Source organism: Acomys minous (genome assembly GCF_964271855.1).
Source record: "Acomys minous genome assembly, chromosome: 16".
Classification (NCBI taxonomy): domain Eukaryota; kingdom Metazoa; phylum Chordata; class Mammalia; order Rodentia; family Muridae; genus Acomys; species Acomys minous.
Window position 1 is genome coordinate 57,568,215 of NC_140498.1, and position 21,749 is coordinate 57,589,963.

Here is a 21,749-nt window from a genome sequence, read left to right on the forward strand (position 1 = left end):
AGTGACCCAGGACAGCCAAGGCTACACAGAGATACCCCAATGGCTCAAAAAACAAAACAACAACAACAACAACAAAAACACAGAATACACAGCGCCAGCCCAGTGCCCAACCCCCAACCTTGAGGTCTGCCCTTGAACTCACTGCAAACCCAGGTGGGGCCGCCTGTAGAGGAGAGTGGTGTCTGCACGCATACCCACCACTGCAGCAAGAGTTTAAACCGTTATAAGCAAAGTCAGGCGGCAGAGAATCTAAAACTAGGCGCTGTCTGTCTGTCTGTCCTTTGCCCCTTTGTTCCTTTCTCCAGTACCAGCTTTCATATCTTCCCCCCCCCGCCCCCCCCCCCCCGCCCTCTGTGCCTCCTCTCCCTCAGAGGCAGGACAGGCCCTGATGTACACAGCTGAACAGTACAAGGCATTGCTCAGAGGCAGCTGCCTTTGACCTAGTGCTGTTGGTGTAAAGACACAACATGGCCTTGTACTCTGGCTTATGCTGACAAGCAATAAAGAGTTCTAGTTGGGTTTGGTCAGAACTGTTCACAGTGTGTGTGTGTGTGTGTATGTGTGTGTGTGTGTGTGTGTATGTGTGTTGTGCCTACATGTTATCTGTGTACCATGTGCATGCAGTACCTGATCAAGCCAGTAGAGGGCATCAGATCCTCTGGAACTAGATAGATGTGGCTGGAAATTGAACCCAGGACCTCTATCTACAATAGCCAATGCCCCAGCCCATCCACTCTGGGTTTCTAGCAACCTTCCTCAAAGCCCCATTCCTATAGATGTGTACAGAACTTACACCTACTCACACAGCGATGGTGTAAGCCCTCCCCCCCGCCAAAGTGTGAGAACTAACCAAGAATCTTTCAGGCTTTGCTAAAAAGGAAAAAAAGAAGAAGAAGAAGAAGAAGAAGAAGGAAGAAGGAAGAAGGAAGAAGGAAGAAGGAAGAAGAAGAAGTCATTCATGGCAAATAAAATGTACAGAGTCACACCCCTAGGTTCCTGTGATGTATAAAGACCCCCCCCCCCCCCGCTTTTGATGTCGGGTACCTGTAGCTTCCACTCCTCAAAGGCAGCATGGCGATTACAGTGGCCTTGCAGTGACACAGTGCCCAGCCCTGCACACCTCCCAGCTGCCTCTTCTCAGCAGACATCACTAGAAAGTACATGCAGACACATGCCGGGCGGCCTCAGCTGGAGGGCTGAGCAGAGCCTCCTACAATGCCTTCCCTACCCTACCTAGCCCAGGCTACCCCTAAGAGAAGTGGCTAGGCACTGTTAGTCAGTCAAGCTGGCAAAGACAGCCGACGCCCCCCACCCCCCACCCCCGCCCCAGTACCCTCAGTTCTGCAGACTCTGGATCAGCCCCCATCCACCCTAGTGAGCTTTGTCTTGGGGCCCAGGGCTCTGCGCCTTAGACCTGTCATAATTCCCCATTCGCGAAGCCTCAGGATGAAAAGTGCGAGCGCTCCATTGGCAGTCTAGCCCCCAAGTCCATTTGTTTCTCAAAGAAAGGATATTAATCTAGGCTGTGAGTGTGTAGGGATCAGATTTCCTTAGAGTTGTTTGTGGGGCAAGGCCCCCTTTCCCTGACCAGAGGAGCAGGTGTGGTCACAGGGACAGCCACACACCAGCCAAGGATGTGCCCTCAGGACGGACCTGCCAAGCTGCTCTTTGCATTGAGGTTCACCTACAGTCGCTGGAAATTTATCACTAAAACATCTGTTTTTGTACATTTATTTTTGGGGTTTTTGAGAGAGTGTGCCACTGTATAGCCCGCACTAGCCTCAAACTAATGATTCTCCTTCCTTCCGAGACCTGGGATTGCAGGCATGAACTGGCATTGTTCGCTAAAACATCACACTAAAAAAATTAGGGAAACTCCAAATTGCCCCTCATGGTCTTTTGGGTAGGTTGGTTTGTTTGTGACAGGGTCTCAACTTTGTAGCCCTGGCTGGCCTTGAACTCCCAGAGATCCATCTGTCTCTGCCTCTGAGTGCTAGAATTAAAAGCATGAACACCCCCCCCCCCCGCTGTGGTCTTTTGTACCAGAAACCCTAACACTCACACTGCACACTGTCCCCTGCAGGGGGTTCTCCATACCCAGGAGTGCAGATGGATGAAGAGTTCTGCAGCCGCCTGAAGGAAGGCATGAGGATGCGAGCCCCCGAGTATGCCACGCCTGAAATGTAAGCCCAGGGCGTCAGCCTCCTCCTCCCACTGGCTTCTCACCGGGGACCCTGGGGCAGTGGGTACTGAGCTCCCATAGGCTGGGAGCCATCTCCTGGACTGCTTCCACTCTGGATCTGTCCTATTTCCTCTCCAACCCACTGACGCTGGCCTTTCAAGGCCCTTAGCTGGGAACTGAAGTCAGAAAGCCAGTCAGAACGAATAGCGCCCAGGAACTGAATGCAAGGCCTCACTCACCAAGTGGAGCAGCGTGGTGAGCCGAGCCACCTCAGGCCAAGGCTGGAGGCTGCGGTGGCCCAGTTCCCCATCTACAGAGCCTGGTAGGGCTAGGGATATCACTCAGTTTTGTTAATGCTTACGCAGCATGCACAGGGTCCTGGGTCCATCCCCAGTGCTGCAGTCATAGCACTCTGGGAGTGGGAGGATTTGGAATTCAAGGTCACTTGCAGTTACAGATAAAGATCAAGGCTGTTCTGAGCTACTTAAGAACCTGTTCTCAGCCAGGCCTGGTGGCACACACCTTTAATCCCAGCACTTGGAAGCAGAAGCAGACAGATCTCTGTGAGTTCGAGGCCAGCCTGGTCTACAAAGCGAGTCCAGGACAGCCAAGGCTACACAGAGAAACCCTGTCTCAAAAAGAAGAACGTGTTTTTTAGTAACTTTAGATAGATATACAGATAGATAAATGATAGAAAATAGATAGATAGGGGATTGGAGAGATGGCTCAGGGGTTAAGGGCACTGTCTGCTCTTCCAAAGGACCAGGGTTCAATTCCCAGCACCCACGTGGCGGCTCACGACTGTCTGTAACTCTGGTTCCAGGGGATCTGATGCCCTCCCACAGGCACATGCAGGCAAAACACCAATGCACATAAAATAAAAATAAAGGAAAAAAAAAACAGATGATAGATATCTAGACAGTAGATAGATAAATGATAGAAAATAGGTGATAGGTGACAAATGACACATACACAGATAGATGATGGATAGGGTAGCCAGGCAGCAGTCAGAGTTGTTAACCAATGGGCTTGTCAAGGTGCCTTTAGGAGTCAGAGAGGAGCTAGGCTCTGGGCAGCCTCTCCATTGTCAGCGGGTGAGCTTGACTCTGGTGGGTACTGCTTCCTGTAACTGTGCCATTTTAGCAACTCTGTGAGGCCTCAACAGGAATGTGATGACACTTGCAGTTTGGTTGATCTGCTGACAAGGACTTGGGCTTCCCTGAGGTGGCGCCACCTTTCCTGAGTGGCCAGGCGGCCTCCCCTCCCCACACCCAGTGAGGTCCTGTGGAGCCCTGGACTGGCCTTGGGGGAGGAGTGAAGGGTGTGGCTTGGCCAAAGGGCAAGGTCTGTATCTCTTTCCTTCATTATGTCAGGACCAAGCTGGGTCCATGCCAAGACAGAGAACTGGACGAGAGGGACAAGGGGCACGGACATGAAGGCAGGGGCGACACAGGGCTAGACTGACCCAAGGCACACCCTGGGCTGCAAAGAGGGTTTACACTTGCTGAGATCCTTAGCCCCTGCAAATGGGGCTGAAGTAAGGTCACTGCAGTAGACGCCTTCCCTACGTAGTCTTACTTAGACTTCCCACAATCCTGAGGGGTGGGAAGGGCAGATGCAGTAAGCTGACCTTGGAAAATATCAAGACATGAGAAGTAAAGCAGGATGCTGCCTGCCAGCTAAGTAGCAGAGGAGACAGAACCCACTCCCACATCCCCAGAAGGGCGTTCTTGGTTGGCATGGCAACACCCGCTCTGAGTTAATACTCCCTCCTGCACGGAAGCTCTCAGTTGCCAGCAGTAAGAATAATTGCGGTTCTTACAAACTGAGGCTGGCTAACTTACTATCAGCTGTGCTTGTAGGCAACAGGCGCTCCAACAAGTCGAATACAGCTCCTGCTCACAATAATCCCATGAAGCATGCACCACCATCAGCTGCCTTTCGTAGATGACAAGCAAGGCAGGCGACGTCCACCATCTAATTTGATCTTCCCAAGGCTTCACTGCCAGTCAGTTAGCTATGAGAGTCCAGATTCCACACCGTCCTAACTGCTTTGTCAGACACCGCGTGCCTTAATGCAAAACACAAGTATCCCAAAGAGACACTGCGGCAGCCTGTGGCACATACGGAGCAACTGGAAGGATGGAATGGCTCCCAGGGTCCCTTGGGCTTTTCCCGAAGCTGCCCCCGGCTCCCAGCAGCACCTGCACGATGACTGAAGACTTCACAGAGCAATCAGAGATCTGTCAGTGCCCATGGGCAAGGCCTGCCCTGGGTACAGGACTCAGGGATGAAGACGTGCCAGGCCACACAGGCTAATTGTGACCTAGCTCTCAAGTTCCAGCCCGTTCAGATTTTGATCTGTTGTAGTCAGAGTCTGCTGTGCTCCAGAGGCTCCTCAGAAAGAAAAGAGGATGAAAAGAAACATCCCAGGGAGAGCACCACGGGGGTGTGGGGTGGGGAAGGGGGGCACTCAGCTCAGTGTGTGTGTGTGTGTGTGAGTGGGGGGCGGGGGCGGCGTGTCCCTGGCATGCGCTCTGCTCTGCCCAGGGAGTAGACACAGATGTCCAGTCCCAGTAGATGTGGCCAAGAGAGGAGCCCAATACCAGTGCAGCTAAAATATGAGGGAAACACAACACAAAAAGAACTTGTTGCTGTAGGGTACACAGAGAAACCCTGTCTCAAAAAAAAAAAAAAAAAAAGGCTCTATGTTTCCAACCCAGAGTACCAGCCTGTCTTTGCCTTAGTGGTGAGAGGGTCTGGGCGAAGACCAAACAGCCATATTCGGGAACCTTGCTACTGTTTATTGACCCATTTTGGGAATGACCTAGGTCTTAGACCTAGTGTCTTTTCCACCAGCCTGCTGTGGAACCTTCTCAAGGACGCGGGAGAAGCCTTTCCAAGAATCGAAGGGCCATCCCAAGGAAGTGTGAGGTGGTCCAGATGCCACATGCCTACAGAGAAAAACCAGGAGGAAGCAACCTCCATTACAACTCAGGGACGACTGGGCATCACAGGCCCTGACTATTTTTAGCTTTGGGGACACCATCCTCCTCTTGAGAGAGGAGGGGAGTGTCCCACCCACTTCACACCCAATGACACAAGGCACCCTTTACTACCCAAGTCTCCCTCTTCCATCTGGAAGACTCAGTCCTAGCACCTAACGAAGGCGGCCAGGTGTTGCGGAGGGTTGATTTGTCAGTCGGCCTCGGGAGATGTGTGTGTCCGTCCGGCCATCCCGCCCTCCCCCTCAACCCGCCCGTGCCTTCCCACCTGACATGGCCAGGCAGACTCTTAGGTCCATGGTCTAAGATGAGAGCCGGCAACCCTCGCTTCGGAAAGTGCAGGGCGGCCTATATACATCCCACTGTGCTCCAGCGTTTCCTGTGTGCTTTTGACCAACAGCTACCAAATCATGTTGGACTGCTGGCACAGAGACCCCAAAGAGAGGCCCCGGTTTGCGGAACTTGTGGAGAAACTTGGTGACCTACTTCAAGCCAACGTCCAACAGGTAAAGTTTATCCAGATCAGAAGGCTGAGCGTATTTCTAATAGAACTAGAAAGAAGAGCAACTAAAGAGTGGTGTGTATGAGCCGGGAGATGATGGCGCCCGCCTGTAATCCCAGCACTTGGGAGGCAGGTGGATCGCTGTGAGTTCGAGGCCCGCCTGGTCTACAAAGTGAGTCCAGGCTACACAGAGAAAGTGTGTCTCGAAAAACAAAACAACAAAATGTGCGTGTGTGTGTGCGTGTGTGTGTGTGTGTGTGTGCGTGCGTGTGTGTGTGCGTGTGTGTGTGTGTGTGTGCGTGTGTGTGTGCGTGCGTGCGTGTGCGCGCGTGCGTGTGTGTGTGCGTGCGTGTGTGTGTGTGTGTGTGTGCGTGTGTGGGTGTGTGCGCGCGCGTGTGTGTGCGTGTGTGGGTGTGTGCGCGTGTGCGTGTGTGCGCGTGTGTGCGCGCGTGTGCGTGTGTGTGTGTGCGTGTGTGTGTGTGTGTGTGTGTGTGTGTGTGTGCGTGCGCGCGTGCTTGAAGGAGACCCTTGTGTGATTTGAGGCCTACCTTCTTCGCTATTTTAGGATGGCAAGGATTACATCCCGCTCAGCGCCATACTGACGAGAAACAGTGGTCTCACATACCCGGCCCCCACCGTCTCTGAGCTCCTCTTCAAGGATGGTTTCACAGCCCCTCAGTTTCATTCTGGAAGCTCTGATGATGTGAGGTAAGGGTCTGTTCTCTAGCTGTTGTCTGTCTCTATTACAGAAAGACGGAGAGGGGGTGAAAGAGGGAAGGGGAGCGTGGAGGGAGGAAGGGAGGGAGGGAGGGAAGAAGTAGAGAAAAGATAGAAAAGATTGCATTCAGGCTCCTGAATCCACCTGCTGTTACCACCCTGCCATGTTTTATCTGTATATCCTGTAAGGGAGAGGCTACGGGTCTTTCTCTCTTTTTCTAAGCTTATAAAGGAATGAAGAATAAGAGATGCATCTTTTCAAGTGACCTTATCTTATTCTAGAGCTGTAGTGTGATTTTCATGACATTAACTTTGATTAAACTTTATAGCCGGGCAGTGGTGGCGCACGCCTTTAATCCCAGCACTGGGAGGCAGAGGCAGGTGGATCACTGTGAGTTCGAGGCCAGCCTGGTCTACAAAGCGAGTCCAGGACAGCCAAGGCTACGCAGAGAAAACCTGTCTCGAAAAACAAAACAAAACAAACAAACAAACAAACAAAAAACAACCCCACAAAACTTTACATAAAATAAAACTAACAACGAGTTGGTAGCACGGGACTTGTAATCCCAAGGTTCAGGAGGCTGAGACAGGAGGCTACATGTTTAAATTCAGCCTTGTTTACATAGTGAAATTGTGTCTGAAAAAACCAACAGCCAAGAAGAAGAAAGATTACACAAAACTAAACAAACCTAGCCTCTCTTGCTGTTTTTTACCTTCACCTGACAAGCTTTTACACCTTGCGTTACTGTAGAGGACACTGGACGGAAGCTAACAGAACAAATCATTATGGATGAGTGCTGGCCAGTGCGAGCCAGTTACAAGTCCCCAGGGGCAGAGAAGCACATGCTGCGATCTGGCACTGTGCTGGCATTTTGTGCATCCCGACAACTTTGATGTACAAAGACAGCCTATAAAGCACCTATTATCTCTGTTTGACAAACAGGGACCTGTCAGCTGGAGAGCCAAGAACTTAGCAAAATGTGTGACTATTGAACATCAGAATTGAGTTTGCAAGCCAGGGAGTCTGTCCCTTTGTCCAGGTTCCTAATGTAGTCAGGGCCCTTTCAGGACAGTTGCTGTCCGGTGAGCCTCCTAGTCTCTTCGCCAGCAGTGTGCATAGCACTCAGCCTTCGCCTCCGCTCCGCTACCAGAGGGAGGGCACAGTTGGAAAACGTTGGCAGCTATCCATGGCAGGTTTTGAAGCAATCAGCAGGCAACTCAGAGCTGGGAAGGTGACAGGCTGACATCACTGCTCACACCTGACATCCAGCCTAAGTGTCCGATGCAGACCAGTCCTCTGGTTTTAAATGACAAATCCTGGCTGGGGTAGTAACAGGTATGATGTTAGTGTCAGCCGTTCTGGCATGTTGCCTAGCCAGAGACCCAGTAGCCGAAGAGCTGTGTGCCCAGGAGGCGGGACCACATTTTGACTGATGAGGCGGTCTGCCTATGAGCCGCCATCCATCAGGTCTTTCTCACAGGTCATCAGTGAAAACTGGCAGGTGGTCACTGTGCCATCCGGCAAACATCGCCCGTTCCTCCCAATTGTAGTTGCAGCCCAGAGTGTACAAAGTAGGCGCCCTCCCCTCCATTGTACACGTATATCAGCTTACGAAGTCTCAAGAGGACATTTTATTTGTCACTCCACATCCTTTTAGGAAGTAGACAGCAATAAGTGATAAGATGAAGTCATATCGCCTCCTGGGGCATCTGCCTATTATGTGTGTCATTAAGACACGTGAGCCAGATGGGGTCTCGCGTCTCCTCTATGACTTGGCATGTTTTGATTCCACGAGGAACTGGAGTGGGCCTTGAACTATGAGAAATAAGATGCCAGGCAACAGATATATGGAGAAGTTTATTATAGTGGTAGGGCTTCCGTGGGGGGGGGGGGGAAGAGGGGGGAGGGGGGAAGGAAAGGAGGGAGAGAGGTTGGGGTCACAAGAGAGATAGAGAAAGGTAAGAGGTAAGAGAGAGACAAGATGGGTTTGTCCTTTTGTGATACTCCTGGGCAGGGGGACACCTAGAGACAGGTAGGTAATGACATCATAGGTTGCTAGGCAGACTGGGGTAGGATGCTAACAGGTCCTTCCAGGGTTTTTCTGAAGACTATATGTAAAGTGGGAGTTGGCTACATGGAGGAAGTGACATCACCACGAGGATCCCTGGCGTGTATGAATGAGACCGAGCCCCTTGGTACTTAGGTTGCTCGGTGGGATCCACTCACGTTCCCTAGTGTCCCGACTCATCGACGGTGCGTGTGTTTTCCTGCCCGGTGCGTGTGTGTGTTTTCCTGCCCTGATTCTTTCTGCTTCTTCATTAGATATGTAAATGCTTTCAAATTCATGAGCCTGGAAAGAATCAAAACCTTTGAGGAGCTTTCGCCGAACGCCACCTCCATGTTTGAGGTAAGTCATGACAGTGACCACCCACTGACCCTGCCAGGAATGGTCCCTCACTCACTCGTGGGGCCTCAGGGACAAGGGTGCAGAAGTGACGAGCTGGGGGTTCTGTGGCCTGAGAGCACGGGCCGAAATGCCCTTCTGGGGTTAGCCTTGGGGAGGCAGAACAAGGGTTATCTAGAACTATGGGGAGAGGTGGGGATCTCCAGGGTGGGCTGAAAAGCTAAGGTATGGCAAGGCACGGGTTCCTCCCAGGAGTTGGGGAGTTAGAGCTGCCGTCTCCCTAAGGACTATGTGATGTTTGTTCCTCAAGTAGAGGGTGTGGGGGTCTGGGATCCTGGGCAGAGACAAGGACGCCTGGCCAACGAAGGGAGTCCTTCATTTTAGGTCTCTGTGGCGTTGCTGGATTGCGACCTCAGCAGGAGGGTTTCCTGACAGGCCCTGTGTACGTCCCCTAGGAGCTGTCAATGATGCGCCCTCCCTTCCTTTCAGCCTGTGGGATGTGTGAATGGCTGGGCCTCGTGCTGTAGCATGCTTAGGTCTGAAAGAAGTCCACACAGGCCCGAGGCCCCTTTATAGTGAGGCTCTGTAGCTGAGCGGCCATGTTCCCACCCAGACACACTGGACAAAGCACACCAGAGTAGCCTGGCGAGCCTGCCACAACTTTCCAGGATGTGGGAAGTTCTTGGATGGGCCCGAGAGACTAAGAAGTAGGAGGAACACTGGGCAGGTTCCCACTTCTGTGTGAGGAAGGCTGGGCAGGGGCCACGTCTGTGTGAGGAAGGCTGGGCAGAGGTCACGTCTGTGTGAGGAAGGCTGGGCAGGGGTCACGTCTGTGTGAGGAAGGCTGGGCAGGGGTCACGTCTGTGTGAGGAAGGCTGGGCAGGGGCCACGTCTGTGTGAGGAAGGCTGGGCAGGGGCCACGTCTGTGTGAGGAAGGCTGGGCAGGGGTCACGTCTGTGTGAGGAAGGCTGGGCAGGGGCCACGTCTGTGTGAGGAAGGCTGGGAAGGGGCCACTTCTGTGTGAGGAAGGCTGGGCAGGGGGCCCTTCTGTGTGAGGAAGGCTGGGCAGGGGTCACGTCTGTGTGAGGAAGGCTGGGCAGAGGCCATGTCTGTGTGAGGAAGGCTGGGCAGAGGTCACGTCTGTGTGAGGAAGGCTGGGCAGGGGCCACTTCTGAGTGACCAGCCACTGTGTCCCAAGTGGGCTTCTGAGACACAGTGGTATAATTCAAGGATGGAAACCTTGATGCTGGGGGCTGGAGAGACAGCACAGCAGGTAAGAGCACTGGCTGCTCTTCCAGAGGACCCCAGTTCCATTCCCAGCACCCACATGGTGGCTCACAACTCTCTGTAATCTAGTTCCAGGAGACCTGAAGGCCTCTTCTTGGGTACCAGCATGCATGCCGTACACATACGTGCCGGAAGAAAATACCCATACATATAAAATAAATGTTTCAAAATAAGCAAAGGCCTGAACCTCATCAGACACCCAAGATAAAGGGACATCGTGACTTTAGAACATGAAGACATTTCCACTGTAAACTGTAAAGTGCCATGACAATTTAGGTAGTTTGTGTCGTAGCTCAGTAGGGAGGTTCAAGTCCCAGGAACGACCCTGGGCAATCCTTGGACTTTCTCAGGCTTAGGCTACCCCCAGAATGTGGCAAATGATGCCAGCACCTTTGACAGCCGGGTTCCTTGCTGGTGTTTAAACCTGCGGGAGAGGCGGGAAGGAAGAGTGGACTCCACTTCCTGTTAACAGGGTGTACGCGCCATAGAAACAGAGTAAGGAAGGGTGGGTAGAAAACCCAACGATGAAGATGACTGAACCACAGCAGTTCCTGGAAACTATGGCTGACGGGGGCCTGCAAATGCCATAGACTCTCTAAGAGAAAACTATTCAACTGCCTCTGTAATTTCCTTGAAATTTTACATATGACAGCAGACCCACAGCCAACTACCAAGAGTAGTTTTAAGACATGATCATTTGCAGGAAAGTTTCACATGGAAAATACTAAGCGGTTATATGACATTTCACATTCCCGTGTGTGTGTGTGTGTGTGTGTGTGTGTGTGTGTGTGTGCGCGCGCGCGCGCGCGCGCACGCGTGTTTGCCCCTGAATATGTGTCTGGATGTGTATGTGTGTGCATGCTTGTGTGTGCGTGTGGAGTCCATTGGCCAAGGTTGGATATCTCCCTCAATTATTCACCTTACTGGGGTTTTGGTGGGTTTATTGATTTGTTTTTTTTTTTTTTTGAGACGGGGTCTTTCAAGGAACCTGGAGCTCACAGAGCTAGACTAGCTAGCCAGCAAGCTGTAGGATCTGCTGGGCTCCGTCCTCGCCTCCCACCCCCAGGGCTAGGGTGACAGACACAGGTGCACATGTATGCCTGACTTTGCTGAGGACTTGGAGGGCTTCATACATGTCTGGCTGGCACGTAATCAATTGAGCCATCGCCTCAGACCCTGTAGATTACATTTGATTTTCTTCAGGAAGGCAGGCCTCAAAGTTGCCCAGGCCAGGGATGCTGGGTGTGCCGATGGGCGGGGGCGGGGCCGTGGGTGGAGGATGCGGCCCCCCCCCCCCCCCCCCGGCGTGCTGGGATGCACCTCAGAGATGCCTCCTGGTGTCTTCCCAGAGTCCCTGGGGAGCCTGCTGGGCCAGGCAAGTGAGTCCTCTTGCTCTTTTCTCCCACAGGACTGTCACCTGAACACCAGCACTCTGCTCTCCTCCCCCTTCCTGAAGAGATTCACCTGGACTGAGACCCAGCCCAAGGCCGCCATGAAGATAGAGTAAGGGGGGGGATAGACAGGGAGGGGGGTGGGGGATGGTGGGCAATGGCTTGTTGAGGGGGCGGGAGGTTAAGGCTACTTGGCAGCCTCCAGTACAGGCAGAGCAGTTAAGCAACCGACCACAGGGGGCAAGAAAGGGTCACAAAATCATACATACGAGCCCCACGCTCTGTGGCAAGGAAGCCTGGGCCTTGGTGGAGAGGAGCCAGATGTGTCCTGCTGAAGACGGAGGTGGGGACATGTTCACAACAGTTCTCCTTGCTGGTCCCTGGGCTAGCAGGGTCCATACAAGGAAGCACAGGCCTGTTTGCAACCCTACCATTACTTGCTTGTTAGTTTTCCCCACAACCCCTGGCTTGATCCATCAGTCAACTTGTCACTGTCCTTATCACTGGGCCCTGCTGTATATTCAGCTGGTAGAAGTGACCTCATTGGTTCTCTATACAGAAGGCCACCCACGGATACCAACCCTGAGAAAAGCCTGGCCACTTACCTGCCTGCCTACCTCCCCTGGCTCAAATGCCTGGCCCTCAGGTCTGGACCCACATGGGCTTGGCAAGTAAGAGCACTGGCTGCTCTTGCAGAGGACCCAGTTCCATTCTCAGCACCCACGTATTGGCTAGCAGCCATCTGTCAACCCTAGTCTCCGGAAGAACAAGGCACGCATGTGGCACACACGCATACAGGCAGGCAACGCACCCACGCACATAAAAAGCCAGGCCAAACATAGCCAGATTGCCGGTCCTCGGGCTATGTGACTGGGCTCAGAAGCGGCTGCAGACTCCTCTGTGATGCAGTTTGCCCAATCCACCAAGTCACTGGAAAAACGAGGGCACTCTTAGGCAAATAGCCACCTTTTCCTTGTAGTACACACTCAAAAGTAGGCCCCAGTGTTGTTGGGGTTACAGCTTAACGGACTTTCGTATGGACAAAAGGAAAGAGCAGGCTTAACCATACTTTTGTTTCTTATCAAGGAACACGTGTGAGGAAAATGGTGTTTTACTTGACGTTTGGTGAGGAAAAGACAAACTCTAATTTATACCCTTTACCTTGCAATTCAAGATTAAAGATCATAGCCAGGCCAATCCAGGGCGGTTCAGGCCAGTCTACCTCATGTGGCTTAAGTATTGGAGGAGGAGACGACCCAATTATTATTTTACGAATCCCAGGCCATATAGCTACGCTCTTCTCTGACTAGCTCATAACTTCAAATAATCCACTGTATTGATCCACATTGTGTCACGTGGCCGGTTACCTGCGCTCAGGCACCTCTTCACAGCATATGCCCGGCTCTATCCCAGAATCCCTTCTGCCTGCCGGGTGTCCCATCTTTTTCCTGCCTCAGCCATGGGCCATAGGCGTTGTCATTGACAGGCATTGCATCCATACAACACACAGGAAATCCCTTCCACACACATGGGGATCTCTCTCAGCTCTCTCCAGCAGTAATTTCAACCCCACACTATAGGTTAGGAGGTGCCTTTCTTCCCTCGTGTCCACCGTAGGCTCATGTACCATATGGTAGCTGATGACAACAGTGTCCTAGGCCACAAGCTCAGGACCCACCGCTAATGGCCATGTGCACAGTCCGTGTCTCTTGAGACCGCTCACCACATGTGCTGCCCATGAGGAGGAATTCATTTCTAGGGGCCAGAAGCCCAAAGTCAAGGGACACAAGCCTTTCAGAGGCTTTGTGGGAGGGGTCTCCTTGACTCTCATAGCTTCTGTAGCTTGCCCCTCTCCTCAGCTCCTCACCCCCCCAGACGCCAACCTCACAAGGCCTTCTCTCTGGTTGGCTATGGCTGCCCTCCCTCTGCGTACCCCACTGGCTAATTCAGAATAAGCTCCTCCTCCTCCTCCTCCGACCTCACTTTAATTGTGGAGTGAGTCGCAGGTTCCCAGATTTGGCACAATATTGGGGGAAGGGTAGGCAGGGTTCCCCTCCCCCCCCCCACTTTCTTAGCTGATCACAGGAGCTGTCTGACTGAAGAATAGAGTTGTTCTTCTGAAGCCTTGTTTCCCATTTAGAACCCCAGGGTTTGCACCATCTCATCCAACAGTCCGCTGCCGGGCACGGTCCGCTGCCCAGCGACAGCAAACCAGCACGAGGGAGGGAGTGGACAGATAGAGACAGGCGTCTAGGGCAGGTGTGGGCGAGTGGCCCACAAGTAAGCTTTAGTCGTTTCCCAGAAAACATCTTGGAGGCCTTTGATTAACTGTGTGCCAATCTCAATCTCTCTCTCTCTCTCCACCCCCCCCCCCCCCCCAGCTTGAGAACAACAAGTAAAAGCAAGGAGTCGGGGCTCTCTGACTTCCCCAGGCCCAGCTTCTGCTTCTCCAGCTGTGGCCACATCAGGCCTGTGCATGCCGACACGGAGCTGGGGAAGGATCCGTGCTGCTCCCCGCCCCCAGACTACAACTCCGTGGTGTTGTACTCCTCGCCACCCGCCTAACGCTTTCTATACAGCCCCAGACAACCCACCTTTGACAGTATTAGCCATATGAGTTTACACCTCTTCCTCCCACAGGAGCCTGCTGCTTTTGGTGACTTTTAATCGTCTGCTTTTTTTTTTTTTTGGTTGTTTTCTGACGTTTTGACTAACAAGAATGTAGCCCCCGGATAGTGACAAGCAAGGGACACTACTGTTTGATCCTCATGTGGCTTCTCCATATTAGAAAAATCCTTTCTCAGTTCACTGACTTACGTCAGTGCACCCTGGACAGGAACAGTGCAGGCATCCTCCCTCCGGCCATGGCTGCTCCTCCCCTCCCTGGAGCTGTGGAGCCAGATGCAGTAGGCCCTCCAGCTCCTGCAGCACAGCACGCACTGACCCGCCTGCTCTGGAGTCCTCTAGCGGGCATTCAGACACAAGGAGGGAGGGAGGACGGAGAACACAAGGGAAGGCACGGGGAGAGGGTGCAGTGATGCCACTTCATGACTTCCAGCACACAGCCAAGGGGTGACAAGGGTAGACGGTCCCAGTTCCCAGGAGGCACAGCAAACCTTCCATCTTCTCCCTGGGAGTCTGCTGTTGCCCTGTACCACCCATAGCGTGTTTACTATCCATCCGTGGGTGACACTTGGATCTGAGGCCACACTTAACGTCAGGTCCTCCAGTGAGATACACTGAGGTCAGACCCAAGCTTGGAGGCCCGAACTTAGCAATATTGCTCACTGGCAGCTAAGTGGTCCAGGTCTACCGACGGGCTCAAATGCCACATTTTAAGCAGGTTCTACTTCAAGTATTAATATATAGACAAGACACTTTTACATTATCCTGTTTTATATAGTTAGCTGTCCAAGGAAGCTGGGGAGATTTAAGAATAGGAGCCTAGAGAAGGGATTATTTTCTGTGCCCAAACAGGACTGATGGACTAAAACCCAGTTAAGGCAGAGTGTATGCTCCATGTGTCACAGCCAAGCCCTTCACCTGCAGGGTTGGGACCTCACTTTTCTTTTGACTTTACCCTGGGTTTCACCATCCCAGCCAGTCTGAGAGGAGCAAAAGAGCATTAGGCAATGTTTAATAAGCACTTTATGCTCCTTGTTGAATAGGTGATGTGTGATTTAGTCAACGAGCCATCAAAAGGAAAAAAATGCCATTTTCATCTGTCTCAGCCCTTGCCTGGGCTCTAAGGATGATGGGGACAGGGTAGACATGGGAGGACAGGGTGTAGCGAATGTGAGCCCTGGGTCTGTAAAATGGCTCGGTTACATGTTGTACGTGTCGACTGTGGTCGGTGTGTGCAGGGCGGGTGCAACACCTGCTGGAGCAGTGCCCGCTGGGAAGGCTTCAGGAGAGCAACCACACTTGCCGCTGAATTCTCCGACCCCAACAGTAGCACGTGTGCCTGCTTCTCTGTGACCCACATTCCTAAGGGTTCCATGTCTGATGAGACTGGAGGCTCAGCACAATCCCCGGTGAGACAGCCTGTGGCTCGTGGTCATCTCCCTAGCCGGGCTAAACACGTAGGAAAGGAACTAGATAAAAAGACAGCGGGTATGGCTGGGGAAGAAATCTTATTTGCCGGCTGCAAATGTAAACATCAGGGGACTAGACAGAGACTACCAGAGAAGTGAACTGTGTCAGCACCCCGCAACTCCTCGAAGCACTGAGGTACCCAGCAATGGTGGGGAGAGAGAGAGAACCATAGCCAGTCCCGTATTGCTTTGATTTTAATGATCTAATCACTATGAAACTTTAGTAAATGTCCCTTTTCCACAAAAGTAAAAAAAGCCTACTGGGACTCTGTGGTGCTGCTTTGGAGCCCATGAGAGTCCATCAGCCAACAAATAAGACGATGGATTCCTTCTGAGTTGTTAGGGTCGGGAGAAAAGCGGGAATGTGTAATGACACACACACCCTAGCCGCATTGTGCCCGCTCATCTAAACTGCACTGGACGTTAAGATGGACATTAAGAGCCTTTGCCACTCAAGGCCAAACTGGTTGGCACTAAGGAGAGCACACGTCCCTCCTAGTGTTTGAGGCCACCAGTGAGGGAGGAGGGAGCGGGAGCCTCGGGCAAGACTAAGGATCTCAGGGGTCGGCTCTCTTCAGGTCCTGGGGACTGCACTGCAGTGTCTTGCTCCCCTGCCTAGAAGCCACCTCAGTAAGGCAGAGGGCCTCTTTGGCTGACAGTGGTAGAACTGTATGTGTGTGTGTATCTGTATGTTTTGTGCATAACTATTTAAAGAAACTGGAATTTTAAAGTTACTTTTATACGAATCAAGATTATATGCTACAGACAGAATTGAGACATGAGCTGGTCCCACCTTTCTAGTCAATGATGAATGTATTTCATGTATTATCTTCATCTAATAAAATTAACTTTCAGAACCAAGTATTTTCTGACTTTTCTTGCAAGTCGGGGGTGGGGTGGGGTGTTCTAGCTGAACCTCAGGGTGGGGGCGGGGCGGGGGACCAAGTCCTGGGGTGGCTTACTCAACCTAGGGAAGATCAAAGCAAGCACTGGTGAATAAGGACCCATGCATGTGGTGGCTGCCTGGGCCACAGGATGCTGCACGCTGCCAACAAAAAGCAAGTTCCTGTAAGGCTGTACATGGGGTTCTCCAGGGACAGAAGCCATGGAAGTGGCCATCAACAGTACCTGCCATTCTCAGAGAGGACCCAGGTCTGGTTCGCAGCGTCCAGTGGCAACGCCAATGCCAGGAGACCCAGTGCCGCCTTCTGTTCTTCTCAGGCACGAGGCACCCATGTGGTGCATATATATTATATATACACTCATATACATAAAATTAAAGCAACTTGTCACAGACATGAGGCTAAGTTGTTGAGACCTTGCTTGACAAAGTTCCAGAGACCTCGGACTGTCCAGCATGATCTCACGACACCCAAAGCAGCAGCTGAGGCTTTGCCTGACAAAGGTCCAAAGATCTCCGGCTGATCACCACTGCCCCTAAATATTATGCATGGCTCAGGTGCAGTGTTGTCTAAAATCTGCCTTTTTTTTCTCCTAAAACTGCTTTTTATTTCTCAGCCCTAAGGAAATTCATAGAGGGAAAACTTTCCCACAGAGAATATGGAAAGAAGGCATCTGGCCAAAGGCTTGAGATAATAACAGAGTTTTTTGCTCTGAATGTGAGCACCGAAGCAGAAACCGCAGGAAAGAATGTTAAAACTTGGACATAACAGCACCTGGCTAGATGCTGTTACCTGTAGAGAAGTTTCTTTAGAATCTGCTGTGAGAGCAATAGACGGTAGGCTTGGAACATCATGCGCTACAGATATTTTACGATACAGGACCCCTTGGCAGTTAGCCTAGGCTTGGATAGTATACCTGTTGGTCTGGGACTGGGAGTAAGTCAAGTTTTTTTCTTTATTAGAGAACATTTAGCTCAAGCTATGTTGCTATGACAATCATGTAAACACAATGGCTTTAGCCTAGGGGAATTTATGATTAAACTTTCCTGAGTATTGTTTAGGTAATAATAACCAGAGCCGGGTGTGGTGGTGCACACCTTTAATCCCAGCACTCAGGAGGCAGAGGCAGAGGCAGAGGCAGACTGAGTTTGAGGCCAGCCTGGTCTACAAAGTGAGTTCAAGACAGCCAAGGACACACAGAGAAACTCTGTCTCGAAAAGGGGGGGGGGAGAGAAAAGAAACAATAATCGGGTTACACCGACCATTGCTTGGATATTGATTTTTGCTGTATGCTTTATTGTAGGTTATACAGAACCTTTTCAATTTCCTTGTTAGACTGTTCTCTTGCTTTGATTTTTAAATGCCATATGTATTGTAAAAGATGAGAAAAATCATGATATAATCTGCAATGAAAAAAATTGAACTTCATTTTAATAATATACAGGGGTTGGCCCAAGGAGAACGGCAAGCAAGTAACAGACATGAAAGAGTAAGCTAGTTAGATGGGGGAACAGCAAGAGTGATGGAAAGATGGGTGACAATGAACAAGGAATCAGTAAGACAGCAGCCAAGACAGAGACAGATAGCCAGAAAATAAAGTTCTCCTGCCGCATATGCCTGAGTCTCCGAGTATTTCCTCTTTCTCTGTTCCTCAGTCTTCCCCTCAACAACTGGTTCCTCTAGCTAGTTGCTCAGACAACACAGTTGGTTTCCCTTAACCCGGCTGCTCACCCTCAAGTCTCCCCAGCGCGGACTCACCTCTCTTCTGTCCTCCTCGCTGCTTCTGGAGCTGGTCTGCGGGAGCAGCAACAACTGAAATTAAAGCAAGAGTTATTAAGCTGCTTTGTACAATATGGTCCAATGGTGAGAACCCAGCCTGCTCTTAGTTCCTGAGGCGGATGCTTCGGCAGTCAGGGCTGCACCGTGGCTACTTCACACCAAAGAGACTGCCTTTCTAGTAGTCAGTCTACGAGGCTGCTGGTCTTCGGTTCACGTTCGGAACTAGGAAGAGCTAGTTCTCAGTGAAACGACTCAGCAGCAGACAGCAGGCTCGAGGTAAACAAACAACTCGGTGGCAAAGGGAAGGTTAGGCAAGCAAAGGCGGTACTTAACACAGCCGAGACGGTTCAACTGGGGCTCCTTGCTCACGTGATTCCAAGTTGTGGCAAACTGATATTTAAAACTAACCATCCCAGAAGGCTTGCCCAGAAACACCAAAATGAATATGGCCACGAAACTAGGAAAGCTCACAGAGGAACTGCTGGCTGCCTGTGAAGAGCCCGCAATGAAAAACAGGCAGTCTCCACTAAACACTCATTTTTGACTGGTAAGCAATCGCCACAGGGTGTGTGTACTGTATGCACATGCGGACTAGAGGGTACGAGCGGGGAAACAACAAATAGGCAAAGAAGTGTAAAATAAAAGCAATTCCCTCAGGAAAAGTGCTGCAGCCTCTACATCACTTGGCCCTGGATTATACACCCTGGAGGAGACACAATGCAGGCAGGCACTAGACATGAAGTGGCCGGTGACACCCTGGGGAGACACAGGGTGGGAAATTAGACAAACATCCTTGGGTACAAAGGGAGGAAGAAAGAATAAATGACCAATTTCAGCAAACTTGTCAAAGACATTTAGTTTTCAAGAACCTGAAATACAGACCAGGCAGTGGTGGTGCATGCCTTTAATCCCAGCACTCAGAAGGCAGAGGAGGAGACAGGCAGAGCTCTGTGAGTTTGAGGCCAGCCTGGTCTAAGAGTGAATTCCAGGATAGCTAAGGCTACATAGAGAAACCTTGTCTTGGAAAAACCAAGAGAGAGAGAGAGAATCTGAAATATTAAACAAAACAACACTATTTTCTGAGCTTACATGGTTACATGGTAGCCTGCTGCCTTAGGGTTAAAAAAAAAAAAAGCTGGTTTTCATAACAAAGTCACAGTCATTTGGGAAATTATTTTAAAAATGCTTCAGGAATCAGCATCACGTCAGAGCACAGACACGTTCTCACGACTCTGGGAACTGACAGGACATTTGAGAATTCCTTTCTCCAGCAGTGGGCTGAGCCAGTAACAAAGACTCCGCGGCGTTAACACTCACCTCCAGATTTGGGCTTTCTTAGGTCAGGAATGCTGAAAAAAATATGTAGGGACCCAACCCAGGGATGGCCGACTTTCAGCTCCGTGAACTATGGACATTTAAGGAGGGCGTAGGAAAGGAAAAGTTAGCCCCCAAACCCAACCTGACCCAGGATAAGCGGGCCCACCACCCCAAGTCACCGTGCCGCATGGAAATGTATGCTGTCCACCAAAACGGACCTGTAAGAGAAAAAGAGCAGCTCTCTCATCTAGTGCTTTTTTGGAGACAGGGTCTATGTAGCCTTAGCTAGCCTGGAACTCTGTAGACCAGGCTGGCCTAGAACTCACAGAGATCCTCCTGCCTCTGCACCACAGCACACTTTTAAAAGCAGGAAGGCAAGGGTGGGCATGGAGCACAGGGCAAGAGTGCTTGCGACAGACGTGAGGGCTTGAGTCCTACCCCCAGCAGTACCAAAAAACAAGACCACCACCCACCAAATAAAACAATAAACAAAAGAAAAAGATTCACTGCAGATGAAAGGCATGTAGCTAAAATACATCGAGGCAGATGCTCAATTTGAGGTCACACTTAAGAGAAACTCATAGTGTGGGGAAAAAAACAAACTTATTTTTATGTACTTTGGTGTTCTGTCTGCTTGCATGTGTGTGTGAGGGCATCAGATCCCCTGGAACTGGAGTTGCAGACAGCTGTGAACTACCATGTGGGTGCTGGGAATTGAACTTTGGTCCTGTGGAGGAGCAGCCGGTGTTCTTAACTACGAGCCATCTCTGCAGCTCCCACTTCTAGATTTTATATATGAAGTATTTTCCCCCATGGACGTCTAGGCACCATAGTGTTTTGGATGGATGGTTGTGAGCCATCATGTGGGTGCTGGGAACTGAACCTGGGACCTGTGCAGGAACAAGAAGTGCTCTTAACCGCTGAGCCATCTCTCCAGCCCTGTCTACAGCGACATGGAAATGACTATAGGTTGACAGAGCACTTGAGAACACCTGGCCTAGGGACCACATGGACATGCCTATTCCTCTACTGCCTTTCAAGGCACAACTCTTTGGTTTTGCTTACATGCCAGCTTCCCCCCTCCCTCGTCCTCCTCAGAACCGGTTCAGCCTAGCAATGCAGTGGACCTACGCGTCATGCCTGCTGTGCCTTGAGACAAAACAGTAAGTCAGAACAATGTGTAAAAACCTCAGGCGCTGGAGCCAACTTTTAATTAACTGCTCCACTTCCAGATTCCCCCGTGCCTTCCTGTCAAACCCTGCCACTTAGAAATCTTTCCACAGCCACGTGTGGTGGTGCTCGCCTTTAATCCCAGCACTTGGGAAGCAGAGGCAGGCAGATCTCTGTGAGTTTGAGGCTAGCCTGGTCTGCAGAGCGAGTCCAGGACAGCCAAGGATACACAGAGAAACCCTGTCTCAAAAAACCAAAGAAGAAATTTTTCCACAATCCCAAACCTCACTCTCCTCTTCTCCCTGCCCCCCACCCAAGCTGGTTCCAGCTTTAAAGTATAACCAGAATCCAACACATTGCACCTTTTCTGCGGCCACCCTGCTCTTCCACTGTGGCTGCATGCCTCCCCCCCCCTCCCCGGCCATTCTGATCTCTAAGTGTGTTGCATTCTTCTTCCGGTCACAGTTGTCCAGTAGTCTTTAAAACAACTGATCCACAAGTCCAACACTCGCCTTTCCCGGAAATTCCGCAAGGTCTCGACTTAATGCCATCTAGCTGCCCTCGCCTCCTTGTGCATTCTACAACATTCCTGCCCTTGCCTTTGTCCATGGGACTGGCAAGTCCACTTCTTCCAGTGCTCGCCCGCAGGCCACTGAAACTGCACTGCCACCATCTAGAGGGACAAACACAGGTAAGACATTAATGTGGTATTAATGTCCCCATGCAAGAGGCTAATGCTAAACAGGGTTGTACTGTCTGATATTTAGGTTGGTACCTACTAGCCCTCTTCTCAGAACCCAAGCACCTTCTGAACACTGCACGTAGCTGCCAGGGGCCAAGGGGAATTGTTCCCAGCCTCCCTAAACCCCGAACAAACCCATGGTGTCATCTTTTTGTCGATGCCGCCCCCGACCAGCAGGAAAGACATCAACACCGGGAACTCTTCTTGCCGCAGTTTATTCAGGATCCTGGACTACCGGAGTGACCCCCGGAAAAGC

General features: G+C 51.3%; 1 protein-coding gene across 1 annotated transcript in view; it reads left to right on the top strand.

Moving 5' to 3' along the window:
- The window catches only part of FLT1 (fms related receptor tyrosine kinase 1), a 164,884-nt gene extending 148,444 nt beyond the window's left edge, over positions 1-16,440 (top strand). The window contains exons 25-30 of the mRNA XM_084761732.1: positions 2,084-2,183; positions 5,588-5,693; positions 6,255-6,397; positions 8,730-8,814; positions 11,507-11,601; positions 13,871-16,440. Coding sequence (XP_084617858.1) covers positions 2,084-2,183; positions 5,588-5,693; positions 6,255-6,397; positions 8,730-8,814; positions 11,507-11,601; positions 13,871-14,054 — 713 coding nt within the window. The 3' untranslated portion in view covers positions 14,055-16,440. The remainder of the gene's footprint in view (positions 1-2,083; positions 2,184-5,587; positions 5,694-6,254; positions 6,398-8,729; positions 8,815-11,506; positions 11,602-13,870) is intronic.
- The last annotated feature ends 5,309 nt before the right edge of the window (positions 16,441-21,749 follow it).